Here is a 26,286-nt window from a genome sequence, read left to right on the forward strand (position 1 = left end):
TTCACATGTACAATATCATTATAGCATATGTAATGCTCAGGATTTGTAGCTGCAGATTTCAGAGTAAACTAAATGACACAGCATCAAATCTGCAGCTACAAATTCTAGGCATCAAATATGCACAGAACACAGTTTAAATATCTATAGGATAGGGTCACATGTAACAGATCCGCATGTGTCTGTTCATAGTGGCAGATTGCCGCTACGATCAGGCAAGAACAGCAGGAGGCGCACTATAGGGTCGGGTCATGGACAGATCCGCAGCATAAAATACACTGCAAGTCAGCTACGTTTGACTCTACTCTTATAGTACGTTTACACGTACAGGATATGCTGCATATTTTCTTCAGCTGATTTTGCTACCCATTAACTTCAATGGGTAGCAAAATCAGCTGCACATAATATGCAGCAGATCCTGTACGTGTGAATGTACCCTTAGAGCTCTTTCACACGAGCGTCTTTAGTTTAAAAAACCGCTGCGAGTTTGAAAGGGGCAGGCTCTCCGCGGGCTGTCTAGAGCGGATTTTCCGCAGCAGATTTCACTGATGAAAATCAGCTGTAGAGAGCCCGCTCCTTTCAAATTTGCAGCGGGAATCCCGCTGCGTGTTTGAAGAGAAATATGCTCTTGTGAAAGAGCCCTAAGGGTACGTCCACATGGGTGGATTTTGCTGTGTATTTTGGTGCGTGTTTAGCTGCAGATTTTCAGCTGCTTATTTTCTTCTGATTTCTATTTTCTGCTACTTTTTTCTGCTGCTTATTTTTTGCCTGTTGCTTATTTTTTACCTGTTGGGTAGCAAAAATATGCAGCGTGTGAATATACCTAAGGTTGAGTTCACATGTATATATTTTTTGCTGCAGTTTTGCTTCTGCATATTTTGCTGGCCATTGAAGTCAATGGACAGCAAAATCTGTAGCAACAAAAACACACACGTGTAAACGCACCCTAAAGGTAAGGTCACACGAAACGAATCTGAATCATATGTTACGCTGTTGTTCCGCCAATGACGGACCTTACAATGTGCCTCCAGCTGTGCCTGCTTGTAGCAGCAACTTGCCGCTATGAGCAGACACACAGAGTTCTCGCACACATCGCTGCTGCTGTCGGCCTAGGTCAGGATGAAGGGGAGCGGTCACTATGTCTGGATTGCTACTACAAGCAGGCAGGCACAGCTGGAGGCACACTGTAGGGTCCGTCATCGTCGGATCCGCAGTGAAATTCACACATACGTATTTTCTGCTGCAGATTTGCTGTAGCAGATTTTGCTACCCATTGTAGTCAATGGGCAGAAAAATCTGCAGCAGATCTACAGCAAAAATATGTATGTGTGAACGAACCCTTAAAGAGGACCTTTTTAAAGAAATAACACATCTTTGTTTAGCTGGGTTACACAGGGTTTCCATGTTTCTTTGGCAGTTTTTGCTATGGGGATTCAACCAGAAGTGGATCTTGCTGAAAGGATAATTTAAGTCCTTCCATTATATGTTAAATTCCTTTTGAATTCACATCACTGTGTGTGTTATCATATTTACAGGTAGTCCAAGATAGTATTGTTATGATTAAACAAATGTATTAATTAGTACAACCCCAAATTCAACAATCCTTAGCTAATCTTAGTTGCAGACTAGGATACTGTGCTGAATTGAATTTGGAAAAAGGCAGTTTATTCAATGGAGTAAGAACATTTTTAAGGGTAGCTTCCACCAACATGGTTTTTGTTTTTCTGTCCCTGCCTATTGCCCTTCTATCCCTAACACCCTCCCTGCCTTTATTTTTTTTTTTTTACTATTTTAAAAATGGCATTTAGTCTGCCTGGTAGTGTGCTCACTACCAGGCAGACTTTCCCAGCAGGCACCACGTCACTGATGGCTGCTGGGGGGGCCAACTTCCGCCCTTAATTCTCCTAACAGGGTGCCTCCAGCTGTTTCACCACTACAACTCCCAGCATGCCCTGACATCTATTGGCTGTCAGGGCATGCTGGGAGTTGTAGTGGTAAAACAACTGGAGGCACCCAGGACAAGAGCTTCATGGGGGAAGGAGTGAGCCGGGAGCCGATGCGGGAGGGACGGGTGCAGGGGAGCCTCTTCCTGCTGCTCGGTGAGTAACACCCAAACACCCCCCCGCGCCCCCCGTACCTTGCAGCAGCGCCCCCCATCCCCCCCCCCCCGTACCTTGCAGCAGCGCCCCCCGCCCACCGTACCTTGCGGCAGCACCCCCTGCGCCCCCCGTACCTTGCAGGAGCAGCCCCCCCCACCTTGCAGCAGGGCCGTCGGCGAGTGCGGGAAGCCGATGCGCAGCCCTGGCTGTTACTGCGCCTGCGCAAAATTTCGACTGATGCCCTGCCGGAATCAGTCGGAATTTTGCAGTGACGTCACTCCACACTGCATTCGGCCACTAGGAGGGCGCCCCTAGTGGCCGGATTTCAAATTGCTTTTAAAATGTTTTAAAAGCATTTTTTTTTTATAAAAGTATATTAGAGATTTGTTGTAGTACTTAAGTACTACAACATATCAAAAATAATTTTTCATGACCGTTCCCATTTAAGGGTGAACTTGTTTTAAAATCCAACATTTCCTATCTAAAACAGATGAAAATTTATCAGTTCGGGTCATTGACATGTGTCTGTAATACTTAGATATTTAAAGGGGTACTCCAGCGAAGAACTATATATATATTTTTTAAATCAACTGGTGCCAAAAAGTTAAACAGATTTGTAAATTACTTCTATTTAAAAATCTTAATCCTTCCATTACTTATCAGCTGCTGTATGTTCCACAGGAAGTTCTTTTCTTTTTTTTCTGTCTGACCACAGTGCTCTCTGCTGAAACATCTGTCCATGTCAAAAGCAGGAGCAAATCCAAATAGCAAACCTATGCTGCTCTTAACAGTTCCTGAGACAGACAGAGGTGACAGCAGAGAGCACTGTGGTCAGAAAGAAATTGAAAAAGAAAATAACTTCCTGTGGAGCATACAGCAGCTGATTAGTACTGGAAGGGTTAACATTTTTAAATAGAAGGAATTTACAAATCTGTGTAACTTTCTGGTACCAGTTGATTTAAAATAAAAAAAAGTTTTTCACCGGAGTATCCCTTTAATACTTTTAAGCCAAAGGCAGGAGTGTTCCCCTTTTAAGAACTCCTTCCCTATTTTTTCTTTTTTTTTCTTTTCTTCTCTTCTCTCGTAGTTTCTCGTAATACTATGTGTACTGCCCCAGGGATGTACTACTTTAGCCTTTGGGGCCAAAAGTAAACCCATATTGCTGCATCTAGAGAAAATGAGGTCATATGAACCTATAAATCCCCCTAAATTCATTCTTATGGTGCAGTATATCTTGTGCAATAGTTTACAGGACAGTTTTTTCACTTTTAACTTAATAGATAAAGAACATTGGTGAATGGTTCTCTGTTTTTTGATAAATGTTTTGTTTTCCTTTTAGGTTTTTCCTGATGTGTTACATGTTTGTTAACTTGGCTTGTGCATTGCAAACATTATTGCGAACTCCAAATTGGAGACCACGGTTTAAATACTATCACTGGTAAGTGTTTTTCAGATTTATCTTTTTTTTGTTAATATCCTTTAAAAGGGTACTTTGGAGAAATAATACTTATCCCCTATCCACAGTATAGGAGATAAGCATCTGTTCGCAATCGGTCTGACCGCTGGGACCCCTGTGATCTTCTGTATGGTGCATGGCTGCTCACCTTTCCTTGGCATGCTCTGAACCCACACTCGGACACAAGCTTCAGTGACTATTTACTCGTCCAATCAGCAGCTGAGTCTGTGTCCTGTTTTAGCCTGGTGGATGCGCGATCTGTCACTGAAGCTCATCTTTAAGGGTGGGGGCCGAAGCGTGCCTAGCATGGTTGAGTAGGGGAGCCCCATACAGGAGATCCTGGGGGGCCCCAGCAGTCAGACCCCATGCTATCAGGCATTTATCCCCAAGGATTTTTGTCTTAACAGATGAAGGAGCCTCTTCCCTTATATCACCACTATACAGGGGACAAATAATTGCATCACACCATGACCACAACTGGATAGAACTTCCATACTGATACTGTATAAAACCACTATACACTGACCAGTATCACCAATAACACCACTATACAAGAGACAAATAATTATGTCACACCATTACTACACACTACCCCTACATAGTGACTGGATAATACCATCACACTGATAATGAATTAAAACATCTGTAATGTGTAATGTAATGGGACTAATATCCTCAATGCAGAGGCAGGTGCTGTTACATTTGTTGACTCAGCAAACAGGATAAAGATGATCCAGCAAAGGATGCAAATTCCAGCTTTATTGTATATAAAATCAATACATCATGTAGTAGATGGTGAAAGAGATACTGGACACGTTTCGAACAGCAATCCGTTCTTTGTCACAGATAACATTTAAATGCGCTGGGTCTCCTTTTATAGGCAACCACAATTGGATATGACAAGACATACACAGGTGTAGTAAAATAGATGATTAAGACCATGTGATCAAATGATCAGGTACGGCTAGTTCAAACAAACTGTTAAGTGTGAATGGGAGTAGCATAAATTACAAGCGGAGAACCACCAGTTACATACATACAAACATACCAAAGAATTTGTAGACACCAATTCACACTGAGTTCGTTTCACAGTGAACACAAAATTATGCATGAAACATATTGAATTAAAATACATATATGAATTTCTTCTTGTGATGCATTGTGATGCGATCCTCTTGCTCTCTCCGTGGATGGTCATGGCGCTGGTCTGTCAGTGTAAAGCATGCATGTGTTTATATATATAAAACCGGTTATGGAACCGATTATAGGCCAGCCGCTGGACCAATAACACCGAAAGAACAAAAGACAGCACAAATATGAATATTGTAACATCAGTGTTAAGAGAATCACTGATATGAAACAGATGCAGTTGTACAATCAACCAGAGAATTTATAATTTAATAATGCAAAAATAATTCTTTACGAATATTAAGACCAAAGGGTTCTACAGTATTGAGGGTAAATTGCCCGAAAGGTTCTCGGTTTAGGAGTCTTCTGTGCAAGTCCCCTCAATGTACATGCATAAGAATTTTTTCTATAGCATATGCCGTGAACGTTGCATGAGAACCACCATGAGTGTTGACAAAAAGGGAGGATGCAGCAGATAAGGTCTAGAAATGTTGCCAATGTCATTGAGATGTTCCAAAATTCTGGTTTCTAATACAAATCCCCCTTGCGACGCCACGTTCCGCTGTCACGCCCCCTCCCATAGACTTGCATTAAGGGGACAGGCCGTGACATCACAAGGAACGGAGCCATGAAGTCATGATACTCAGGTACCTGTATCACCAGTCATTACGCACAGAGTGAGTTTGCTCTGTGCAGTGATGACAGCGGGGTGCCACAGCCGAGATCGCGGAGGTCCCCAGCGCCGGGACCTCCGCGATCAGACATCTCATCCCATATCGTTTGGATAAGAGGATAAGATGTCTAGAGGAGGAGTACCCCTTTAAGTACCAGGGCACCAAGATGTATATTTTCATCCAATGGGGGAGATTCATTAAAACCTGTGCAGAGGATAATTTGACCAGTTGTCCATAGCAACCGATCAAATATCTTCTTTTATTTTTGTTAAAAAGCCTCTTTATATATCTCCCCCAATGTTCTTAAGGGGTTATCATTCTGATAATACACTGTAACAAAAACCTCCTTATGTCCCTATCATCCTGATAACACACTGTAAGAAATCTCCTCATGTAATCTTCTTAGAAATGGGGTGACACACTGTAACAAACCTCCTCCTCGTGTAATCTCCTTACTACTGGGGTGACACACTGTAACAAACCTCCTCATGTAATCTCCTTACTACTGGGGTGACACACTGTAACAAACCTCCTCCTCATGTAATCTCCTTACTACTGAGGTGACACACTGTAACAAACCTCCTCCTCGTGTAATCTTCTTACTACTGGGGAGACACACTGCAACAAACCTCCTCCTCATGTAATTAGCTACTACGGGGGGGGGGGGGGGGGGGTTTACACTGTAACAAATCTCCACGTAATTACCTTACTGGGGTGACATGTGACATGTCTCCTCCAACTCAGCCCCACCTCCTCGACAGCATCACACAGGTCCTTCACGATCTCTCCCTTTCCTCTATAGCTAAGCTCTGCCCCCAACATGTGATGGTAACATCATCAAAGGTCCTACAGGTCGTACTTCTCCAGCATCTAGCAGTCCGGGCCAGGGGAGGAGACGGAGGGAGGGTTAGAGCAGAGAGGTCGGTCCTGCAGGACTAACATAACAGGGACGGAGTTCCTCCTGTGGAAAAAGCAAAGGAACGCCGTTCCTGTGCGTTCCTGCAGGACTCGAGCCCTAATCATAACGCTTTTAATTTTCCTCCTACAGACCCATATTGGGGCTTGATTTTTGTGCCACCAATTTTACTTTGTAATAACATAAATCATTTTACCAAAAAATCTACTGTGAAACCAAAACAAATTATTTCTGGTACAAAATAAAAACAAAAACACAATTTTGTAACTTTCGGGGGATTCTGTTTCTATGCAGTGCACTTAAAGGGGTAGTCCAGTGGTGAAAAACTTATCCCCTATCCTAAGGATAGGGGATAAGTTTGAGATTGCAGGGGGTCCGACCGCTGGGGCCCCCTGCGATTTCTCTGTACGGGGGCCAGGCTCTCCGGCCAGATAGCGGGTGTCGACCTCCGCACGAAGCGGCGGCCGACACGCTCCCTCAATACATCTCTATGGCAGAGCCGGAGATTGCCGAAGGCAGCGCTTCGGCTCTGCCATAGAGTTGTATTGAGGGGGCGTGTCGGCCGCCGCTTCGTGCGGAGGTTGACACGCCCCCTTCCCACGGGCTGTCGTGGCTCCGTACAGGAGATCGCAGGGGGCCCCAGCAGTCGGACCCCCTGCGATCTTAAACTTATCCCCTATCCTTAGGATAGGGGATAAGTTGTTCACCACTGGGTTCACCACTGGACTACTCCTTTAATCATAAAAATGACACACAATCTTAATTCTTTAGGTCTATTCGATTAAAAGGATACACAAATTATATAGGTTTGATTTTGTTTTGATATTTAATTGTAACTTTTTATATAAAAATGAGTACACTTCAAATTGTCCTCTTTTGACCTCTAACTTTTTCTGTATATGGGGTGTGAGGGCTTATTTTTTGCACCATTATCTGTAGTTTTTATCAGTACCATTTTTGTTTTGATGGGTGTTTTTGATCTATTCTTATACTTTTTTTTAAGGTATACAAAGTTACCAAAAATACACCAATTTTAGACCTTTTGGGAGGGGGCGTGAGTCCTGACGTCACGGACTTCCGTTCCCGTAGTCTCGACTCAGACCCTCCAGCGCTTCCGCACAAAAAACAGGTGGGTGCCGCATGCAATACTGCGGGGGTCCCCAGCGGCGGGACCCCCGACATCAGACATCTTATCCCCTATCCTTTGGATAGGGGATAAGATATCTAGGGTGGGAGTACCCCTTGAAGGACCAAGGGTGTACCTGTATGCCCTAGTCCCGTTTATGGGGTTTAAACTATTCTCTCCAGCAGAGAACGGGTTAAACCCGGTGCTTCCCGGTTGCTGCGGGCAGCCAGGACCCACGGCTAAAGCCAGGCACCGCCGATTGGGCTGATGCCCGGCATTAACTCTTTTTAGACACTGCGATCAATGTTGATCGCGGCGTCTAAAGGGAAACTAAAACTATAAGGCAGCTCAGCGGAGCGGATTGGGACTATCGTGACAAAACCACGATGTCCCAATCAGCTTACTGGACGATGAGAGGGTCCTCACCTGCCTCTTCTTTGTCTGTTCAATGGTCTGCTGCTCCAAGCCTATTTAGCAGGTTAGAGCAGCAGAGCACAGAGAACACTGACCAATGCTATGCTATGGCAAAGCATTGATCAGTGTAAGCAATCGAAAGACTTTATGTTATAGCCCCCCTGTGGGGGTTAAAAAAAATTATTAAATGTAAAAATTAAAGTTAATAAAAGTGAATGAACCCCTTCCCTTTTAAAAGTTTAAATCGCTCGCGTAGGAGCCACTTGGCTCCCATGGGCAGAGTTTTGTTCTTCCTCTCAGTATAGGTCCTGTGTCTTGCTGGTCCTCCTCTCGGTCAGATGCTTCCTCTCTTTTCGGTTCCTAGGTCTCTAGTTCTTTGTGGTCTTTTTCCCCCTCTTCCTTTCTCCCTTGTGTTGTTTGTCATGTCTATTGTTGTTTTGTGTTCTCGTACTTGTCATTTTCCGTCTTTGTCCTTTGTAACGGTGTGGTGTCCTTCCAGTAAATGTTATGTTCATACTATCAGGTTTCATGTCTCTATTCGTATTCTCTCTTAGCTGTGGAGCCTTGTCGCTCGCAATACCTGCTTAGTTCTCCCCGTTGCCACTCCTTTTGCCTCTCATTTTGGTTTAATATTGCATATATTGCTTTTTGTAATAGTTGCTGAAGGATGCAAGGATCCTGATAACTTTGTATTATTTATATACAGATCTTTTATTCCTTGTATGACATATAATAGTTCTCCTTTCTAGTAACCGCAAGGCATAAGTTACACCAATCCATATAAGGGTACAGACCTTAGGGGGGTTATCCAGGAGGGGACTTTTTTTTTGTGTATCGACTGGCTCTGGAGGGTTGAACAGATTTGTAGGTTACTTCTATTGAAAGGTCTTGGTCCTTTCGGTACTTGTGAGCTGCTGAAGTTGAGCTGTTTTTTTTCTGTCTAAGTGCTCTCTGATGACACGTGTCTCGGGAATCGCCCAGTTTAGAAGTAAATCCCCATAGCAAACCTCTTCTACTCTGCTCTCTGCTGACATTGAGATTTTTTTGGTCGAGGTAATTTACGGGTCTGTTTGGCTTTCTGGAGCCAGTTGATATATAGAAAGGAGTTTTTTCATGGAATACCCCTTTAAGTCACGTACATCCTGTTATTCTGCCGCTTGACTGCTGACATGTAACTATTGTGCAATTTTGTCTTTCCTCATGATATATAACTATGAATTGGTAAAAGTAAAGCAGAGCGTACTTAGACGGTATCTTGTGTGCATGTATTTTTTCCACACCCGACAAGATGCTCTCCTGGCGCCAGTACAAGCCTTAAGCCAAATTGGACCTAGTACCAGGGGCACTGAGTAGACAGAGAACCTTTCAGTTGCTGACTCCTTTCAATGTTATCACTTGCCCACCTGGTTCTCTGGCCTAAGGGCTTTTGCTTCTTTTATTTTGTTGCATTTGTTTGTAAGCATGTCATTGTTATATTTAGTAAAAACTTTTGAATAAAAAAAAAAAAAAAAACTAAAATCACCCCCCTTTTCCTATTTTGTAAATAGAATAATGTAATAAAAATAATCATATGTGGTACCGATTGGGCAATTTTGGTCACTTCATATATCATAAAAAACTAATAAAAAGCGATCAAAAAGTCTCATCAAAACAAAAATGGTACCAATACAAACAGACCATGGTGAAAAAAATTAGCCCTCATATAGCCCCGTATGCGGAAAAACAAAAAAGTTATAGGGGTCAGAAGATGACAATTTTAAACATACAAATTTTGGTGCATGTAGTAAAAAAATTTTTTTACTAGTAAAATTAAATAAAACCTACATACATTGCGTATCCTTGTAACCATATGGACCTACAGAATAAAGTTTTGTTAGTAAACGATTGATGTCATTACAAAGTACAATTGGTGGCGCATATAACAAGTCCTAATATGGATCTGTAGGTGCAAAATTGAAAGCAGTATGATTTTTAGAAGGAGAGGAGGAAAAAACTAAAGTCCAAAAACAAAAAGTGGCCTGGTCCTTAAGGTCGAAATGGGCTTGGTCCTTAAGTGATTTAAAAAAAAAATACTAGAGTGCTCTGGACTAGAGATGAGCGAATCGAAGTTGACGAACCCAAATTCGATACGAATTTCATGAAAAATTTGATTTGCAATGAATACGAATATCGCGCGAATCACTTCATTAAACTCCATTTTACAGCGTTCCAGGCTATTAGAGACCTAAGATGGCTGATCCACATGTGAGTACATGGGGCAGGGGATTATGGGAGGGTGGGAATGAAGGTAAGTGGGCTGACCCTGAATCACATGTGAGATGCAGCCTATCAGTGTTCACTGACCCCTGTAATGTCACAGCCCCTATATAATCGGTAGCCATCTTGCCTCTCCATTTCATCTATGCACTCAGATGGAGAGGACGGGACTGCGTGTGTGTGAATAGCTCATACCACAGCGTTACACTGCAACTGCTAGTCACATCAGCATTAGGGAAAGACAGGAGTGCAGAGTGCTGTGCAGTTACTCTGAGAAGGATCATTGATAGCTAAATCTCCTATTCACGTTATTGAGCATTGCAGCAGAGAGGGGCAGATACCTGTGAGCTGCCTCATACAGATCTCCAAGCTGCCTGAACTTTCTGAAGCATCTTATCTCCTCATTTTTCAGCCCAATTGAGTTTAATTTTATTTGCTCCACAAATCTTCTGCTGCTCAGAATTGTGTGACTTAGTGCAATTTAGGGTTTAATCCCTGGATTTTTTTTGTGGTGCTGCACTGCTGGGTCCTGCTGCTGTTCAGAAATAAGTCATATTAGTGTGGACTTTAGTGCCTTTTTACAATTTTTCACCTGTTACTCTGTCTCTGTGCTAAATTCAGTGTTATACCACACGTTATACACCTGCCGGTGTATGAAAGAAAAAAAAAGTTTTTCCTGCGTACAAATACGCTTAACAGTGCCCTTATCATTGCAAAGGGCCTACATACAAGCAAATAGCGTACCATATACCACCTTTTTTTCTGTCTCTGCTAAATTCAGTGTTATACCACACGTTATACACCTGCTAGTGTATTAAAGAAAAAAAAAAGTTTTTCCTGCGTACAAATGCGTACAAATACGCTCATCATTGCAAAGGGCATACATAGAACCAAGTAGTGTACTATTTAGTACCTGTATTTCTGTCTCTGTGCTAAATTCTGTGTTATTCCACACATTAGTATACACCTGCTGGTGTATTTAAAAAAAAAAGTGTTTTTTCTGCGTAGAAATACGCATACCAGTGCGCTCATCATTGCAAAGGGCATACATACAACAAAGGAGTGTACTATTTAGTAACTGTTATTCTGTCTATGGCCTATATACTTTGAATTGCCTGCTGCTGTTCTATACCCTCATAAACGCAGGGAAGTGCCAGGACGTGCACAGTGAAGGGGCAGAGGCCTACATACGTCAGGCAGAGTTGGCAGCAGACTTGGGGCGAGTGGCAGCAGGAGTCGCAGCAATATGCCTGAGCTCCCTTTTAACACCCACCGGTCGTGTCGTCGACCCATCTCTCCTCGTCAATTGGTTTGCACACTCATCCCCATAATCACAAGCGACATCTGAAAAGCCCAGTCAAGAGTCGGTGAGTTCCTCAGACACAACCCTCAGTTGGCATGGCCCGGGAGCAGTCCCCGTAATCCCATTGCCTTTGTCCTATGCTGTTCCCTCTCCCAAAGAAGTATCTCATACTTTGGGTTCAGCTCCACTATTTACTGAGGACGATCCAATAGAGGACAGTCAGCAGCTAATGGGCAGCCAAGAATGTGAGGAGACATGCGTCGCTTGCTCCACAAGGCGGGCAAGTAGTGATGCGGTGAGTGACGTGGGAGGTGGTGTTTCAATTGTTCAGGGTCCTGAGGCAGACACTGTTGTGGAACATGAGGAGGACATCAGTGACGTGCACACATCTTTTGATGATGATGAAGCCGATCGCAATTGGGAGCCAGGTGCAGAAGCCGGGGCTTCATCATCATCAGGAGAAGAGATTTGCTCTTTGTCTATGAGGCAGCAAGGCGGTAGCACAGTTGGCAATCAGCGTGGTGGTGGCAGTAGTGGAAATTCAGGAGCCAAACGTGCCAGGGGGAGACCACCTGCTTCACGGCAAGCTACCATTCAGGGAGGTAGTGGAACAGGGGTTCCTGGAGACGGCGCCAATAGCAGTGAAATAGTGCGGACTGCGGATGGGAAAATCAGCTACTCTGCGGTGTGGTTATTCTTCATAAAGAATCCGGAGGACCTTAGCGTAGTCACATGCAAAATCTGTCGGCAGAAAGTGAAGCGTGGCCAGGGTCCCAATCTCTGCACCACGGCCCTGCGTCAACACATGATTCGCCACCATAAAGCGACCTGGGATAACCATGGCTCCGATGTAGTGGTCCAGCCTGCCGCCTCACCCAGTGGCCATCCGCTCCCTCAGTCATCCAGCCAAGGCTCCACCACCTCAGCCGGAGGGAGCATTGTGTCAAACCCTCCTTCTTGCGCTCCTCCTTCTTCCGCTCGTAGTCAGCCATTCCGCCAACAATCGATCAAATCAAGCAAAGCCATGTCCAAGAGACAACAGTATGCGCCCACTCATCCAACGGCGCAGAAGTTGAATGTGCTCCTGTCCAAGTTGCTGGTTTTGCAGTCCCTCCCTTTCCAACTGGTGGACTCTGCAGCTTTCAGGGAATTGATGGCTTGTGCCGAGCCGAGGTGGAGAGTTCCAAGCCGTCATTTCTTTGCGAAGAAGGCAGTACCAGCCCTGCATAAGTTTGTACAAGAGAAGGTGGGCCAGTCCTTGAGCCTGTCGGTGTGTTCAAAAGTGCACGGCAGCGCCGACGTGTGGAGCTGTAACTACGGGCAGGGACAATACATGTCTTTTACGGCCCACTGGGTAAATGTTGTTCCTGCACAGCCACAACAACAACTTGGACAGGTCACACCGCTTCCTCCTCCACGCTCTCACGCTCCCAGGCAGTTGGTCCTTTTACAGTGTGCGCCTCCTCCTCCTCCCCTGTGTCCTCAGCCTCCACTGCACGTCCAAATCTCGGTGGCCCTTCATCGTACCACGTGTCAAGCCATCCTTCACATGGTTTGCCTTGGCGAACGGAGTCACACAGGGGAGGAACTGCTGAAGTTCATTAGGGAAGAAATCCGAGTATGGTTTACTACACGAAATATGGAAATGGGTACCATGGTGACCGACAACGGGAAGAACATTGTGGCCGCGCTGCATGGCACACGTGTTGAATCTGGTTGTCAAGAAGTTCATCAAGTCTTCACCCCATTTGCAAGATGCCCTGACAATGGCAAGGAAACTGTGCATGCACTTCAGCCACTCGTACACCGCCAAGCACACTTTGCTTGAGCTGCAGCGTCAGAACGGTATCCCACCACATAGTCTCATTTGTGACGATGCCACATGTTGGAATTCCACCCTCCATATGTTGGACAGACTATACGAACCAAGAAAAGCCATCACAGATTTTTTGATGATACAAGCAGATAGGAGTACTCCCCTGTGTAACTTCAATGTGAATGAGTGGCAGCTCATATGTGACACCTGCCGTTTGCTGAGGCCCTTTGAGGAAGCCACATTTTTTGTTAGTCGCTCGAATTACGCCATGAACGACGAAATTCCACTCCTACATTTACTCCAAAAAATGATTGAAAACATGGCTGGTCACGGCATTGGAGACGTTGCGCCTACATCAGAAGGCTACATGAGTCCTGTGGGGGATAAACTGGAGGAGGATGATGAGGGGCAGAGCGGAGCACAGTTTACGGTGGATGAGATGGCCGGTGTTTCTGGTCATTGGACAGGAGAGGAGGAGCAGGAGCAGCCAGAGGAGCTGGAGGGTTATTATGAGGGAGGCGAGACAGAGGACCCAGACACACCGTGGCAGTATGCAGTGGAGATGGAGGCAGGTAGTCCCAGCGAGTCACTGTCACAAATGGCACGATGCATGCTGAGTTGCTTGCGTAGTGACCCCCGAATTGTCAAAATTTGTCAGCGCGATGACTTCTGGATCTCCACCTTATTAGACCCTCGCTACCGGCCCAGAATGGGGGCCTTTTTTACACCCACTGAGAGGGAGGACAAACTGACCTACTTCAGGGAGCTTCTACGTAGTCGGTTGGCCGATGCCTATCGGCCACATGGTCCATCCACTCGCAGGTCTGATTCGGGGGGCCCTCTGCGCTCACCTTCCACTGCCATGGCTGCTGGGGAGGGGAGGGTTGGCAGGAGCAGTACCGGCTCGATCAGCAGCAGCCTGAGTCTACAGTCGCTGATGAGTAGCTTCCTTCAGCCGCATAGTGAAGCTACTCAGCAGCAGTAGGTGGACATGGAGCAGGACCTGAACCAGCAGGTGGTGGCTTACCTTGACATGACCCTGCCAACAACCGTTGAAGATCTGCTGGACTTCTGGGCAGCCAAACTCAATTTATGGCCGCAACTAGCGGAGTTTGCCCTGGTAAAGCTGTCCTGCCCGGCCAGTAGTGTGCCATCAGAGCGGGTGTTTAGTGCGGCCCGGGGCCATAGTCACCCCAAGGCGAACTCGTCTGTCCACTAAAAATGTGGAGAGACTGACGTTTGTCAAGATGAATCGGGGATGGATCAGCCAGGATTTCCAGCCACCAATAACAGATGGGTCTGAGTAGATTGAAAATGCTCCTACAACAAAATTTTCTCTATTGTGGTTGGTTATGAAACCCTATGGGGCAGACCTGGGCATTGTATGGCCCGCTTGCCACATACGGCCCTTTGATTGGCTCTGACCGGCCCGCGCTAATTGGGGAACAACTATGCTGCCTAATCTGGGGGACAACTATGCTCCTAATCTGGGGGACATCTATGCTGCCTAATCTGGGGGACATCTATGCTGCCTAATCTGGGGGACATCTATGCTGCCTAATCTGGGGGACATCTGTGCTGCCTAATCTGGGGGACATCTATGCTGCCTAATCTGGGTGACATCTATGCGGCCTAATCTGGGGGACAACTATGCTGCCTAATCTGGGGGACAAGTGTGCTCCTAATCTGGGGGACAAGTGTGCTCCTAATCTGGGGGACATCTATGCTGCCTAATCTAGGTGACATCTATGCTGCCTAATCTGGGGGACGTCTATGCTGCCTAATCTGGGGGACATCTATGCTGCCTAATCTGGGGGACAACTATGCTCCTTATCTGGGGGACAACTATGCTCCTTATCTGGGGGACAACTATGCTCCTAATCTGGTTGACATGTATGCTGCCTAATCTGGGTGACATCTATGCTGCCTAATCTGGGGGACAACTATGCTCCTAATATGGGGAAATCTGATGCTTCTGGCCTTGGGCCTATCGTTTTTTGAAGTTTAGCAGTAGCTAAATACATACTTAATGCAAATGTAAACATTGATCTTTAAATGTAAGGGGTTATGAAAACCTCTTGGGTACTGCAAATGCATGCTCCAGACTCATTCTGTGTCTTTCAGGAACTACTTGCCTCCCCGGTGCCTCTGGCCTTGGGCCTTAAATTTTTGGATGTTTATCAGTAGCTAAATACATGCTTAATGCAAATTTCAACAATGATCTTTAAATTCTCGGCGCTCTGCCAGGGCCTTCTCCTACCCCGCCTGGGCCGATCCGAGGACCTCACTAACCAACTCACTAATCCAATCGCTAATAGCGACAGGCGGTGTGTACAAAGGGCAGGGACTTAATCAACGCCAACTTATGACCCTCACTTACTGGTAATTCCTCGTTTTAAAGTTAAATAATTGCAATCCCAGATCCCTATCACGAACTGGTTTCAGCGTGCAACACTCACCTGTCCTTGAAAGATAGAGGCACGCTAATCCGTTCAGTGGAGCGCGGATGCGCCCCCGGAAATATGAGGGCATAACACACCTGGTATTGCTCGATCTCGCAAGTGATCATGCAAAGGTAGGGGGTTATTAAAGCCTCTTGGGTACTGCTGAGGCCTACTCCTGACTGCTCCTGGTGTAATGTATGGGGTAATTAAACACTCTTGGGTAGTGTTTTTTTTTTAAATTTACTGATAATTTTATCAGTAATAAAATAGAATTTTCCAGAATGCTAGTCATTACACAACGGAACTCTTCTTGCGTGTGATTTTTTAATGAAATAAAATACGAACAGGGATCTGCTTCATCATTTTGGGGGGAAAAAGTCCTTTGGTGATCTGATCTTTTGGAGACAGATGCGCTTACACACATTTTGAATTAGTTTTTGTAAAAAAATTTCAAACATTGTGTGGTTTATTATTTTTGAGAAGAATATCTTTGGGTGGTCCACCGTCCTGCATTATAGAGTCTTGTGAACTGTTGGATACGCGCTTGTTCTTACACATAGGTATTTCTTTAAAAAATTTCTAAAATGTAGTTGTTTTTTTGGAGGGGATTGTGAAGCCCGGGTGTGTACTGGTGCTTCAGCCAATGCCAGGCTGTGTCCTTCAGGCAACATATGGGTTCCTGATACCGCAGAGTTGGGTCCTGGGTGTGGAAATTTCTCATTTTTGGATAGCGGGTGCTACCTATGAGAAATATTTGTCAACAATTTCATATATTGTGTTGTTTTTTAGAGGGGGATTGTGAAGCCCTGGTGTGTAGTGTACTAGTGCATCAGCCAACTCCACGCTGTGCCATTCAGCCACTAAATGGTCTCCTCTTGCTGCCAACATGTCCACGCTGTGTCATTCAGCCACTATATGGTGTCCTCATGCCGGTCACCGGTGATGTTCCTACAGACCTCCACCTCAAAGAGGACTTTCCGCTGTGTAGATACTAGACACCGTGCGTTCCACATGTGGTACCTAACCACTAAACTGACTACAAATAAAGTGCCCCGGTCTCGGCCACCCAGGTTCCTGAATGCCCCATAAGCCCACTCCGGATAGGTAAGGCCGGCAAGTTGACTCCAGCCAATGGAAGCGGCCACCCGGTTATAGACCCCTATATTAACCCCTTAAGGACGCAGGACATAAATGTACGTCCTGGTGAGGTGGTACTTAACGCACCAGGACGTACATTTACATCCTGTGCATAACCGCGGGCATCGGAGCGATGCCCGTGTCATGCGCGGCTGATCCCGGCTGCTGATCGCAGCCAGGGACCCGCCGGCAATGACCGACGCCCGCGATCTCGCGGGCGTCCGCCATTAACCCCTCAGGTGCCGGGATCAATACAGATCCCGGCATCTGCGGCAGTTCGCGATTTAAATGAACGATCGGATCGCCCGCAGCGCTGCTGCGGGGATCCGATCATTCAGAACGCCGGACGGAGGTCCCCTCTCCTTCCTCCGTCTGGCTCCCGGCGTCTCCTGCTCTGGTCTGTGATCGAGCAGACCAGAGCAGGAGATGACCGATAATACTGATCTGTTCTATGTCCTATACATAGAACAGATCAGTATTAGCAATCATGGTATTGCTATGAATAGTCCCCTATGGGGACTATTCAAGTGTAAAAAAAAATGTAAAAAAATGTTAATTAAAAAAAAATACCCTCCCCCAATAAAAAAGTAAAACGTCCGTTTTTTCCTATTTTACCCCCAAAAAGCGTAAAAAACTTTTTTTATAGACATATTTGGTATCGCCGCGTGCCTAAATGTCCGAACTATTAAAATAAAATGTTAATGATCCCTTACCGTGAACGGCGCGAACGAAAAAAAAAAAAGTCCAAAATTCCTACTTTTTTAATACATTTTATTAAAAAAATATATATAAAAAATGTATTAAAAGTTTTTTATATGCAAATGTGGTATCAAAAAAAAGTACAGATCATGGGGCAAAAAATGTGCCCCCATACCGCCGCTTATACGGAAAAATAAAAAAGTTAGAGGTCATCAAAATAAAGGGATTATAAACGTACTAATTTGGTTAAAAAGTTTGTGATTTTTTTTAAGCGCAACAATAATATAAAAGTATATAATAATGGGTATCATTTTAATCGTATTGACCCTCAGAATAAAGAACACATGTCATTTTTACCATAAATTGTACGGCGTGAAAACAAAACCTTCCAAAATTAGCAAAATTGCGTTTTTCGTTTTAATTTCCCCACAAAAAGTGTTTTTTGGTTGCGCCATACATTTTATGATATAATGAGTGATGTCATTACAAAGGACAACTGGTCGCGCAAAAAACAAGCCCTCATACTAGTCTGTGGATGAAAATATAAAAGAGTTATGATTTTTAGAAGGCGAGGAGGAAAAAATTAAAACGTAAAAATTAAATTGTCTGAGTCCTTAAGGCCAAAATGGGCTGAGTCCTTAAGGGGTTAAAAGGACAATGAAAATGGAAGTGGTCAATGTTTTCCAGTGTGTCCCCGCAATCTTCTCGGGGACATCCCTGATCATCAGAGCTCCTGTGCTTCAAGTTGTCCTTTACATATAGCTTCCCCTGAAAGCAGCGCCAGGCCAAGTCCCACAACTTCTGGGGGATCCTGATCATATTTAAAAGGTACAACCCCACCCTCAGATCCCAACCTGGGCTGTTCCTGAGTGCCAGTGGCTTCTGGATGTCGGTCAACAGAACCCGCTTGTCAAGCAATTGCCTTGACTGGGTCCTGATCTCCCACACTCTCAGACCACACCGACGTATCGCCTTCAGAGTCGGGGTAGCGTAAGCCGGAAGATGCCCATGGGGCGTACGGAGGTCCTTCACTTGCCCTCCTCTCTCCCATTCCTGGAAGAAAGGCCGAAACCATTCCCTGCAGGAGAGTACCCACGAAGGAGCCCTCTCTGACCAGAGGTTTGAGATGTTGGCTTTCAAGAAGGTGTTTGTTAAGAACACCACCAGGTTTACCATAGATAAACCCCCTATTCTCCTTGTGCAATACGTAACCTCTCTCTTGACTAGGTTCATCCTGTTCCCCCATAACAGTTGGAAAACAGGCTGTAGATCCTAATAGAGTAAGCTTCTGGCAAGATACATACACTGCCCAGATAGATAAACAAGGGGAGCAGGTACGATTTGATCAGGTGCACCCTTTTCCTGAGGGTCATAGACCAACCCTTCCACTGGTCCACCTTCTGAGTGGCATCCTGGAGCTTTCCATCACAGTTTTTTTCCAGGATAATCATCCTGGATGAATGTGATGCCCAAAACTTTTGCTTACTTTTGGGGCCCTGGAAGGGTGTCCGGGAGATCAAACGTGGGATCTCCCCCTCCCAGCCAGAGACTCTCACATATCCTGGTTGATCTTAGACCCGGATGCCTCCGAGTAGCGGTCCACCTTCGACATTACCACATCGACCTCCTCTCTCTCTCTCTCTCTCTCTCTCTCTCTCTCTCTCGGACACGAAAATGGTGACATTATCAGTGTACGCCACTACTCTCTGGGCGACATCCAGCTCCGCCAGACTCATCCCGACTCCCGCTAACGGCCCACAATCTACCCTCCGGATGAAGGGATCGATCGCCAACACATATAAAAGCGGGCTCAAAGGCCAACCCTGACAGACTCCGGACCCCACCACAAAAGAGTGGCCAGACCAACCGTTCACCAGTGGGAAACTCTGCCCCTGCATACAAGATCTTAAGCCAATTAACAAAAGTACTTGGTAAGCCATATCTCAGGAGGACAGACAAGAGGTACTCGTGGTTCACCCGATCAAACACTTTGGCCTGATCCTGGGACTGCAAGTACCCCTTCCAGAAACCCGCACTTCTCCGATCCACTGCCTCCCTGACACTAAGGACAGCATTTAAGGTGCTTCGGCCTGGAACAGAGCAGTGCGGAGCCCCTGAAAGGCGCCGGGGTGCAAACTTCACCAACCGATTAAACAGTATCTTAGCCAGAAGCTTCCTGTCCGTATTGAGAAGAGCTGTGGGTCTTCAATTCTCAATACGGCTAGGATCTTTACCCTTTGAGAGAAGAATCAGGGCTGACCTCCTCATTGACTTTGGCAGAGTGCCCGAGGAGAGACACTCATTGAATACCTCAGTCAAGAGGGGAGCTAAAGACTCCTTAAAGGTCCTGTACCACTCGGATGTTAAGCCATCCAGACCTGGCGACTTCTTAGGGGCAAGCCCCTCGATCGCAAGTCTCACTTCCTCTTCTCTGATTTCTTCTGCCAAAACATCAAGAGAGGGGTCTACCCCTGGCTCAGGAATGGTTTTAGCCAGGAAAACAGATATCACATCCCGATCCTTCCTTCCCAAGAGGCGTGAGTAGAAGGATCTGACGACCTCCAAGATCCCTGATCTGGACAGATTCATAGATCCTATACTATCAATTAGTCCTGAAATGACTTTACTACTCACTGACATCTTACAGTTTCTGTAAGAGTCAAGCGAGCGGTACTTCCCGAAATCCCTCTCAAAAACCAAAGATGCGTGCCTATCGTACTGAAACCTCATCAGCAAGGACTTCACTCTGGAGATATCCTCTTGGCTACCTCCAGTCGAGACGAGAAGCTCGAGTTTCCACCTCAGACCCAGATACAAGCTGTGCCTGTTCAGGGACTTGAGGCTCGAGAGCTCGCGGAAGAACCCCACAACCCGCTTTTTGAATATCTCTCACCACTCCAGCTTATTACTACAAAGATCCAGTAAGGGTACCTGACTCTGAAGAAAATCCTTAAAGGACTGTCTTATCTCCGCTTCCTCCAGGAGGGACGAATTCAGCTTCCAATAACCTTTTCCCATCCGAGGGGTCTCTGAAACATTCAGGGAAAATAAAATCATGCAGTGGTCGGAGAACTCCACCTCAACCACAGACACTGTGGAAGAGACTGCTTCCTCCTTTAAATAAAACCTTAAAACCTATCTATCCTAGACCTGCGGCTACCTTGATGATAGGGGAAACCCGCGTGGCCCGAGGGGCTCCGGATGTGGGCCTCCTCTAGGCGAGCTTCTTTAGCTATGCTAATCAGTGCAACACTATCGCAAGCCAGCAGACCATTGGAGCCTCTCCTATCTTGCGACCTCGTAAAAATTATTGAAGTCTCCTCCAGAGATCACCTGCCGACTCGTAAAAAGAAAGTGCTTAATCCTCATAAAGTTATCTTTACGGCCCCGCTTAGTTTGCGGGGCGTAGATGTTAATGAGCCGGAGCTCTTTTCCCTTTATGAAGACATGGCACCTCCCCATTTCTAACTCAATAACCCGTCTGCATTCTACAGGAGCGGTAAAAAGGACCTCCACCCCACTATACGGCTCAGCCGCAAGAGACCAGTGGGAGGGACCGTGCCTCCACTCTCTTCTGGCTTTACTCAGAGAGGCTAGATCTGACAGCTTGGTCTCTTGTAAAAAGAAAATGTCGGCTTCAACACGGACCAGAAAATCAAAGGCTGCGAATCCGAATTTATGCTGGCACAGTTAATAATAGATGCCAGCGTCGGCGGAGATAGTGCCGCCATCATGGGTGATTGAGTTAGATGGCCTCACCCTTTAAACCTTCTTCCTCTCCTTCCCTCCACCCTCATCTCAATCGGAGGAAGACCCTTTGCCGGAGATCCTTGCAGCGCCTGCGCCACACGGGCTCAGCAGCAGGTCCTGATGCCTGGACGGTCTCCCCCCCACTAGCAGCGCACAGGGGACCGCCCCCCGAGCGGGAGATCTCTCCACACACCTCAGGCGCCCGGACAATCCCCCCCCCCTCTCAGGGCTGACTGTAGCACCTGCGGCCATGTTGGATGCAGCACTGTACCCCCCTTGCTGGTCCTGTTCCACAGCAGAAGCGGGATCTGGCAGGGTGGGGGTCCAGCAGCCTGAACCAACTTTTCATGTGGCCCAGACTGCTGGATAGGAAAGAAGAGAAACATTATCTGCTCCTCAGCCTTTTTCTTCTTCTTTTTCTTCCTCTTACTCTCCTCAGGGCCCAGGTCCTGGCCAAAACTGAAATTCTCCAGACGGGTGGGCGACTCCTGCATCACTATGGCCCGCAGGAGCCCCCCCACCGACCGGGCCACTATCACTGCTGTCACTTTCTTCAGAGGTGGCTGGTAAGGATACTTGGGCCAGGTTGATGTATTCTTTACTTGGGGTGACAGGTCTTTGGGGTACAAGGGGTATGACACACATTACCCTCACTCTCGCCATCTCCCTCACCGCCTTCCTCCATCTTCTCCTCCGTGACACATAAGCACTCTTACTGGCTATCCTCTTCCTCCTTCACAGGGGTCCGCATGGTTTTAAAGCAGTCTTCATTTTTTTTTTCTTTAAACATGCCTGTTCCCTCTATGATCTGCATTCGGACTCTCACTACCTCCTGCTCCTCTGCCTTCAGCACACACACCCTGGCAGCGAGCCTTGCCCTCATGGCCTTGGCAGAGTGATCTGTCTGGTATTGAGCAAACTTCAGATCTTCCCTTATTTTTCCCTAGCTGCTCATATTCTGCTAGCTTTGCCTGCATGCGGGAACCGAAAGTAGCTAGCGACTCCCTGGGTCCCCGCACCCCCATTGCTGGGGTTCCATAATATCAAACACAGTCTCCGAAGACATAACTGTAATCTTCTTACTGGACGCCTTGCGATTTCCAGCGACGTACAGGGGAGTGGGCTCCACCTTACTGCGGAGCCTGCTGGATCTTCTCACCCCGTCCTGAGAATCAGCCGTAGCTTTATCACTCCCACCCCCTGCCGGCCTATTACGGGAAGAGGAAGCCTGGGGCTCCATAGCAGGAGGCTCTTCCCAGGAGGCTGCCACACTCCTGGGGAAAAGGCTGATGAAAACTCTGCTTCAATCCTCTCTCTGGACAACTCGGGAAGCCAGACACACCCAACTGTGCCTGGCTGCTTCGTTCCACAGGAAATGCTATCTGCTGACATCTCTGTCTGTGTCAGGAACTGTCCAGAGTAGGAGCAAATCCCCATAGAAAACCTCTCCTGCTCTGAAAACATCTTGACATGGACAGAGGTATCAGCAGAGAGCAGTGTAGTCTCTGGAGTATTCAGCAGCTGTTAAGTACTGGAAGGATTAAGATTTTTAAATAGAAGTAATTTACAAATCTGGTTAACTTTCTGCCATCAGTATATATAAAAAAAAAAAGTTTTCTGCTGGAGTACCTTTTTAACCCCTTAAGGACCCAGCCCAAATATACCTTAAGGACCCGGCCATTTTTTGAACATCTGACCACTGTCACTTCAAGCATTAATAACTCTGGGATGCTTTTACCTTTCATTCTGATTCCGAGATTGTTTTTTCGTGACATATTCTACTTTATGTTAGTGGTAAAATGTTGTCGATACTTGCATCATTTCTTGGTGAAAAATTCCAAAATTTGATGAAAAAATTGAAAATTTTGCATTTTTTTAACTTTGAAGCTCTCTGCTTATAAGGAAAATGGATATTCCAAATAAATTATACATTGATTCACATATACAATATGTCTACTTTATGTTTGCTTCATAAAATTGACATGTTTTTACTTTTGGAAGACATCAGAGGGCTTCAAAGTTCAGCAGCAATTTTCCAATTTTTCACAAAATTTTCAAAATCGGAATTTTTCAGGGACCAGTTCAGTTTTGAAGTGGATTTGAAGGGCCTTCATATTAGAAATACCCCACAAATGACCCCATTATAAAAACTGCTCCCCTCAAAGTATTCAAAATGACATTCAGTAAGTGTGTTAACCCTTTAGGTGTTTCACAGGAATAGCAGCAAAGTGAAGGAGAAAATTCAAAATCTTCATTTTTTACACTTGCATGTTCTTGTAGACCCAGTTTTTGAATTTTTACAAGGGGTAATAGATGAAAAATCCCCCCAAAATTTGTAATTTCTCTCGCGTAAGGAAATACCTCATATGTGTATGTCAAGTGTTCGGCGGGTGCACTAGAGGGCTCAGAAGGGAAGGAGCGACAATGGGATTTTGGAGAAGGAATTTTGATGAAATTGTTTTTGGGGGGCATGTCACATTTAGGAAGCCCCTATGGTGCCAGAACAGCAGAAAACCCTGACATGGCATACTATTTTGGAAACTAGACCCCTCAAGGCAAGTAACAAGGGGTCCAGTGAGCCTTAACACCCCACAGGTGTTTGATGACTTTTCGTTAAAGTCGGATGTGTAAATGAAAAAAATTTTTTTTTTTACTAAAATGCAGTTTTCCCCCTAAATTTTACATTTTTACAAAGGGTAATGGGAGAAAATGCTCCCCCAAATTTGTAACCCCATCTCTTCGGAGTATGGAAATACCCCATGTTAGGACGTAAAATGCTTTGCGGGCGAACTACAATGCTCAAAAGAGAAGGAGTCACATTTGGCTTTTTGAAAGCAACTTTTGCTGAAATGGTTTTTTGGGGGCATGTCGCATTTAGGAAGCCCCTGTTGTGCCAGAACAGCAAAAAATACCCACATGGCATACTATTTTGGAAACTACACCGCTCAAGGAATGTAACAAGGGTTCCGCTGAGCCTTAACACCCCACAGGTGTTTGACTACTTTTCGTTAAAGTTGGATGTGTAAATGAAAAATTTTTTTTTTTTTACTAAAATGCAGTTTTTCCCCTAAATTTTACATTTTTACAAGGGGTAATAGGAGAAAATGACCCCCAAAATTTGTAACCCCATTTCTTCTGAGTATGGAAATACCCCATGTTAGGACGTAAAATGCTCTGCTGGCGAACTACAATGCTCAGAAGAGGAGGAGCGCCTTTGAGCTTTTGGAAAGAGAATTAGTTTGGAATGGTAGTCAGGGGCCATGTGCGTTTACAAAGCCCCCCGTGGTGCCAGAACAGTGGACCCCCCACATGTGACCCCATTTTGGAAACTACACCCCTCACAGAATTTTATAAGGGGTGCAGTGAGTATTTACACCCCACAGATTTTTGGAACAGTGGGCTGTGCAAATAAAAAATTAAATTTTTCATTTTTACGGACCACTGTTCCAAAAATTTGTCAGACACCTGTGGGGCGTAAATTCTCAATGTACCCCTTATTACATTACGTGAGGGGTGTAGTTTCCAAAATGGGGTCACATGTGTCAGGGGTCCATTGTTCTGGCACTATGGGGGCTTTGTAAACACATGTGGCCTTCAATTCCGCACAAATTTTCTCTACAAAATCCCAATGGCGCTCCTTCTCTTCTGAGCATTGTAGTTCGCCCGCAGAGCACTTTAAATTCACATATGGGGTATGTTCTTACTCAGAAGAGATGGGGTTACAAATTTGGAGGGGGGCTTTTTTCCTATTTTCACTTGTGAAAATGAAAAATTTAGGGTAACACCAGCATTTTAGTGAAAAAATATAATTTTTTTCATTTTCCCATCCAACTTTAATGAAAATTCGTCAAACACCTGTGGGGTGTTCAGGCTCACTATACCTCTTGTCACGTTCGGTGAGGGGTGTAGTTTCCAAAATGGGGTCACATCTGGGTATTTTTTTTTTTTGCGTTTGTCAGAACTGCTGTAAAATCAGCCACCCCTGTGCAAATCACCAATTTAGGCCTCAAATGTACATGGTGCGCTCTCACTCCTGAGCCTTGTTGTGTGCCCGCAGAGCATTTTACGCCCACATCTGGGGTATTTCCGTACTCAGGAGAAATTGCGTTACGAATTTTGGGGGTCTTTTTTCCCTTTTACTGGAAACAAAAAGTATGGGGCAACCTTCAGTTAGGTTCTGTTACCTAACTCAATATTTTCCAACCAATGTGCCTCCAGCTGTTGCAAAATTACAACTCCCAGCATGTACTAATCACCGAAGGGCATGCTGGGAGATGTAGTTATACAACAGCTGGAGGTACCCAACTACAACTCCCAGCATGCTGTTTGCTTTCTGGGCATGCTGGGAATTGCAGTTTTGCAACATCTGGAGAGCTACAGTTTTTAGACCACTGCACAGTGATCTCCAAACTGTGGACCTCCAGATGTTGCAAAACTACAACTCCCAGCATGCCCAGACAACAAACAGCTATGTGGGCATGCTAGGAGTTGTAGTTATGCAACATCTGGTGGGATATAGTTTAGAGACCACTGTATAGTGGTCTCAAACTGCAGCCCTCCAGCTGTTGCAAAACTACATATTCCAGCATGCCCAAACAGCTGTCTGGGCATGCTGGGAGTTGTAGTTTTGCAACATCTGGAGGGCTACAGTTAGAGACCACAGTCTCAGGCTGTAGCCCTCCAGATCAATTTACTGGCTTCCGTAGGATCCCGGCAGCCGTCCTCTTCAGACGCATGTCATGCCGCCCGCCGATCAACGTCGACGCAGCCTCTGGACGGGTAAGTGGACGTCGGCGCCCGGTCCCCTTCGGTTACCCGTTCTGCCCCGCCTATTGTGGATGGGCAGGACGGGGAAAACTAAATTTAACCCCCCCGCCCCCAGTCTGCTATTGGTGGTCGCCTCTGACGATCAATAGCAGACCAATAGCAGGGATAGGAGGGGTGGCAACCCTGCCACCTCACTCCTATGCCTACAGGGGGATCGTGGGTGTCTTAGACAACTGCGATCCCTCTTCTATTCCGGGTCACAATAGACCCGTATGACCCGGAATCGGCGCAAATTGCAAATTTC

The 26,286-nt window shown here is 45.8% G+C and overlaps 1 protein-coding gene across 10 annotated transcripts in view; it reads left to right on the forward strand.

Moving 5' to 3' along the window:
• Window positions 1–26,286, forward strand: part of SLC12A7 (solute carrier family 12 member 7) — an 870,696-nt gene that overhangs the window by 554,001 nt on the left and 290,409 nt on the right. For all 10 annotated transcript variants that reach the window (XM_056520184.1, XM_056520194.1, XM_056520193.1 and 7 more), the window contains exon 14: window positions 3,436–3,534. In XM_056520184.1, the coding sequence (XP_056376159.1) occupies window positions 3,436–3,534 (99 nt within the window). The remainder of the gene's footprint in view (window positions 1–3,435; window positions 3,535–26,286) is intronic.

This window comes from Hyla sarda, chromosome 5 (genome assembly GCF_029499605.1).
Source record: "Hyla sarda isolate aHylSar1 chromosome 5, aHylSar1.hap1, whole genome shotgun sequence".
NCBI classification, from domain to species: Eukaryota; Metazoa; Chordata; class Amphibia; order Anura; family Hylidae; genus Hyla; species Hyla sarda.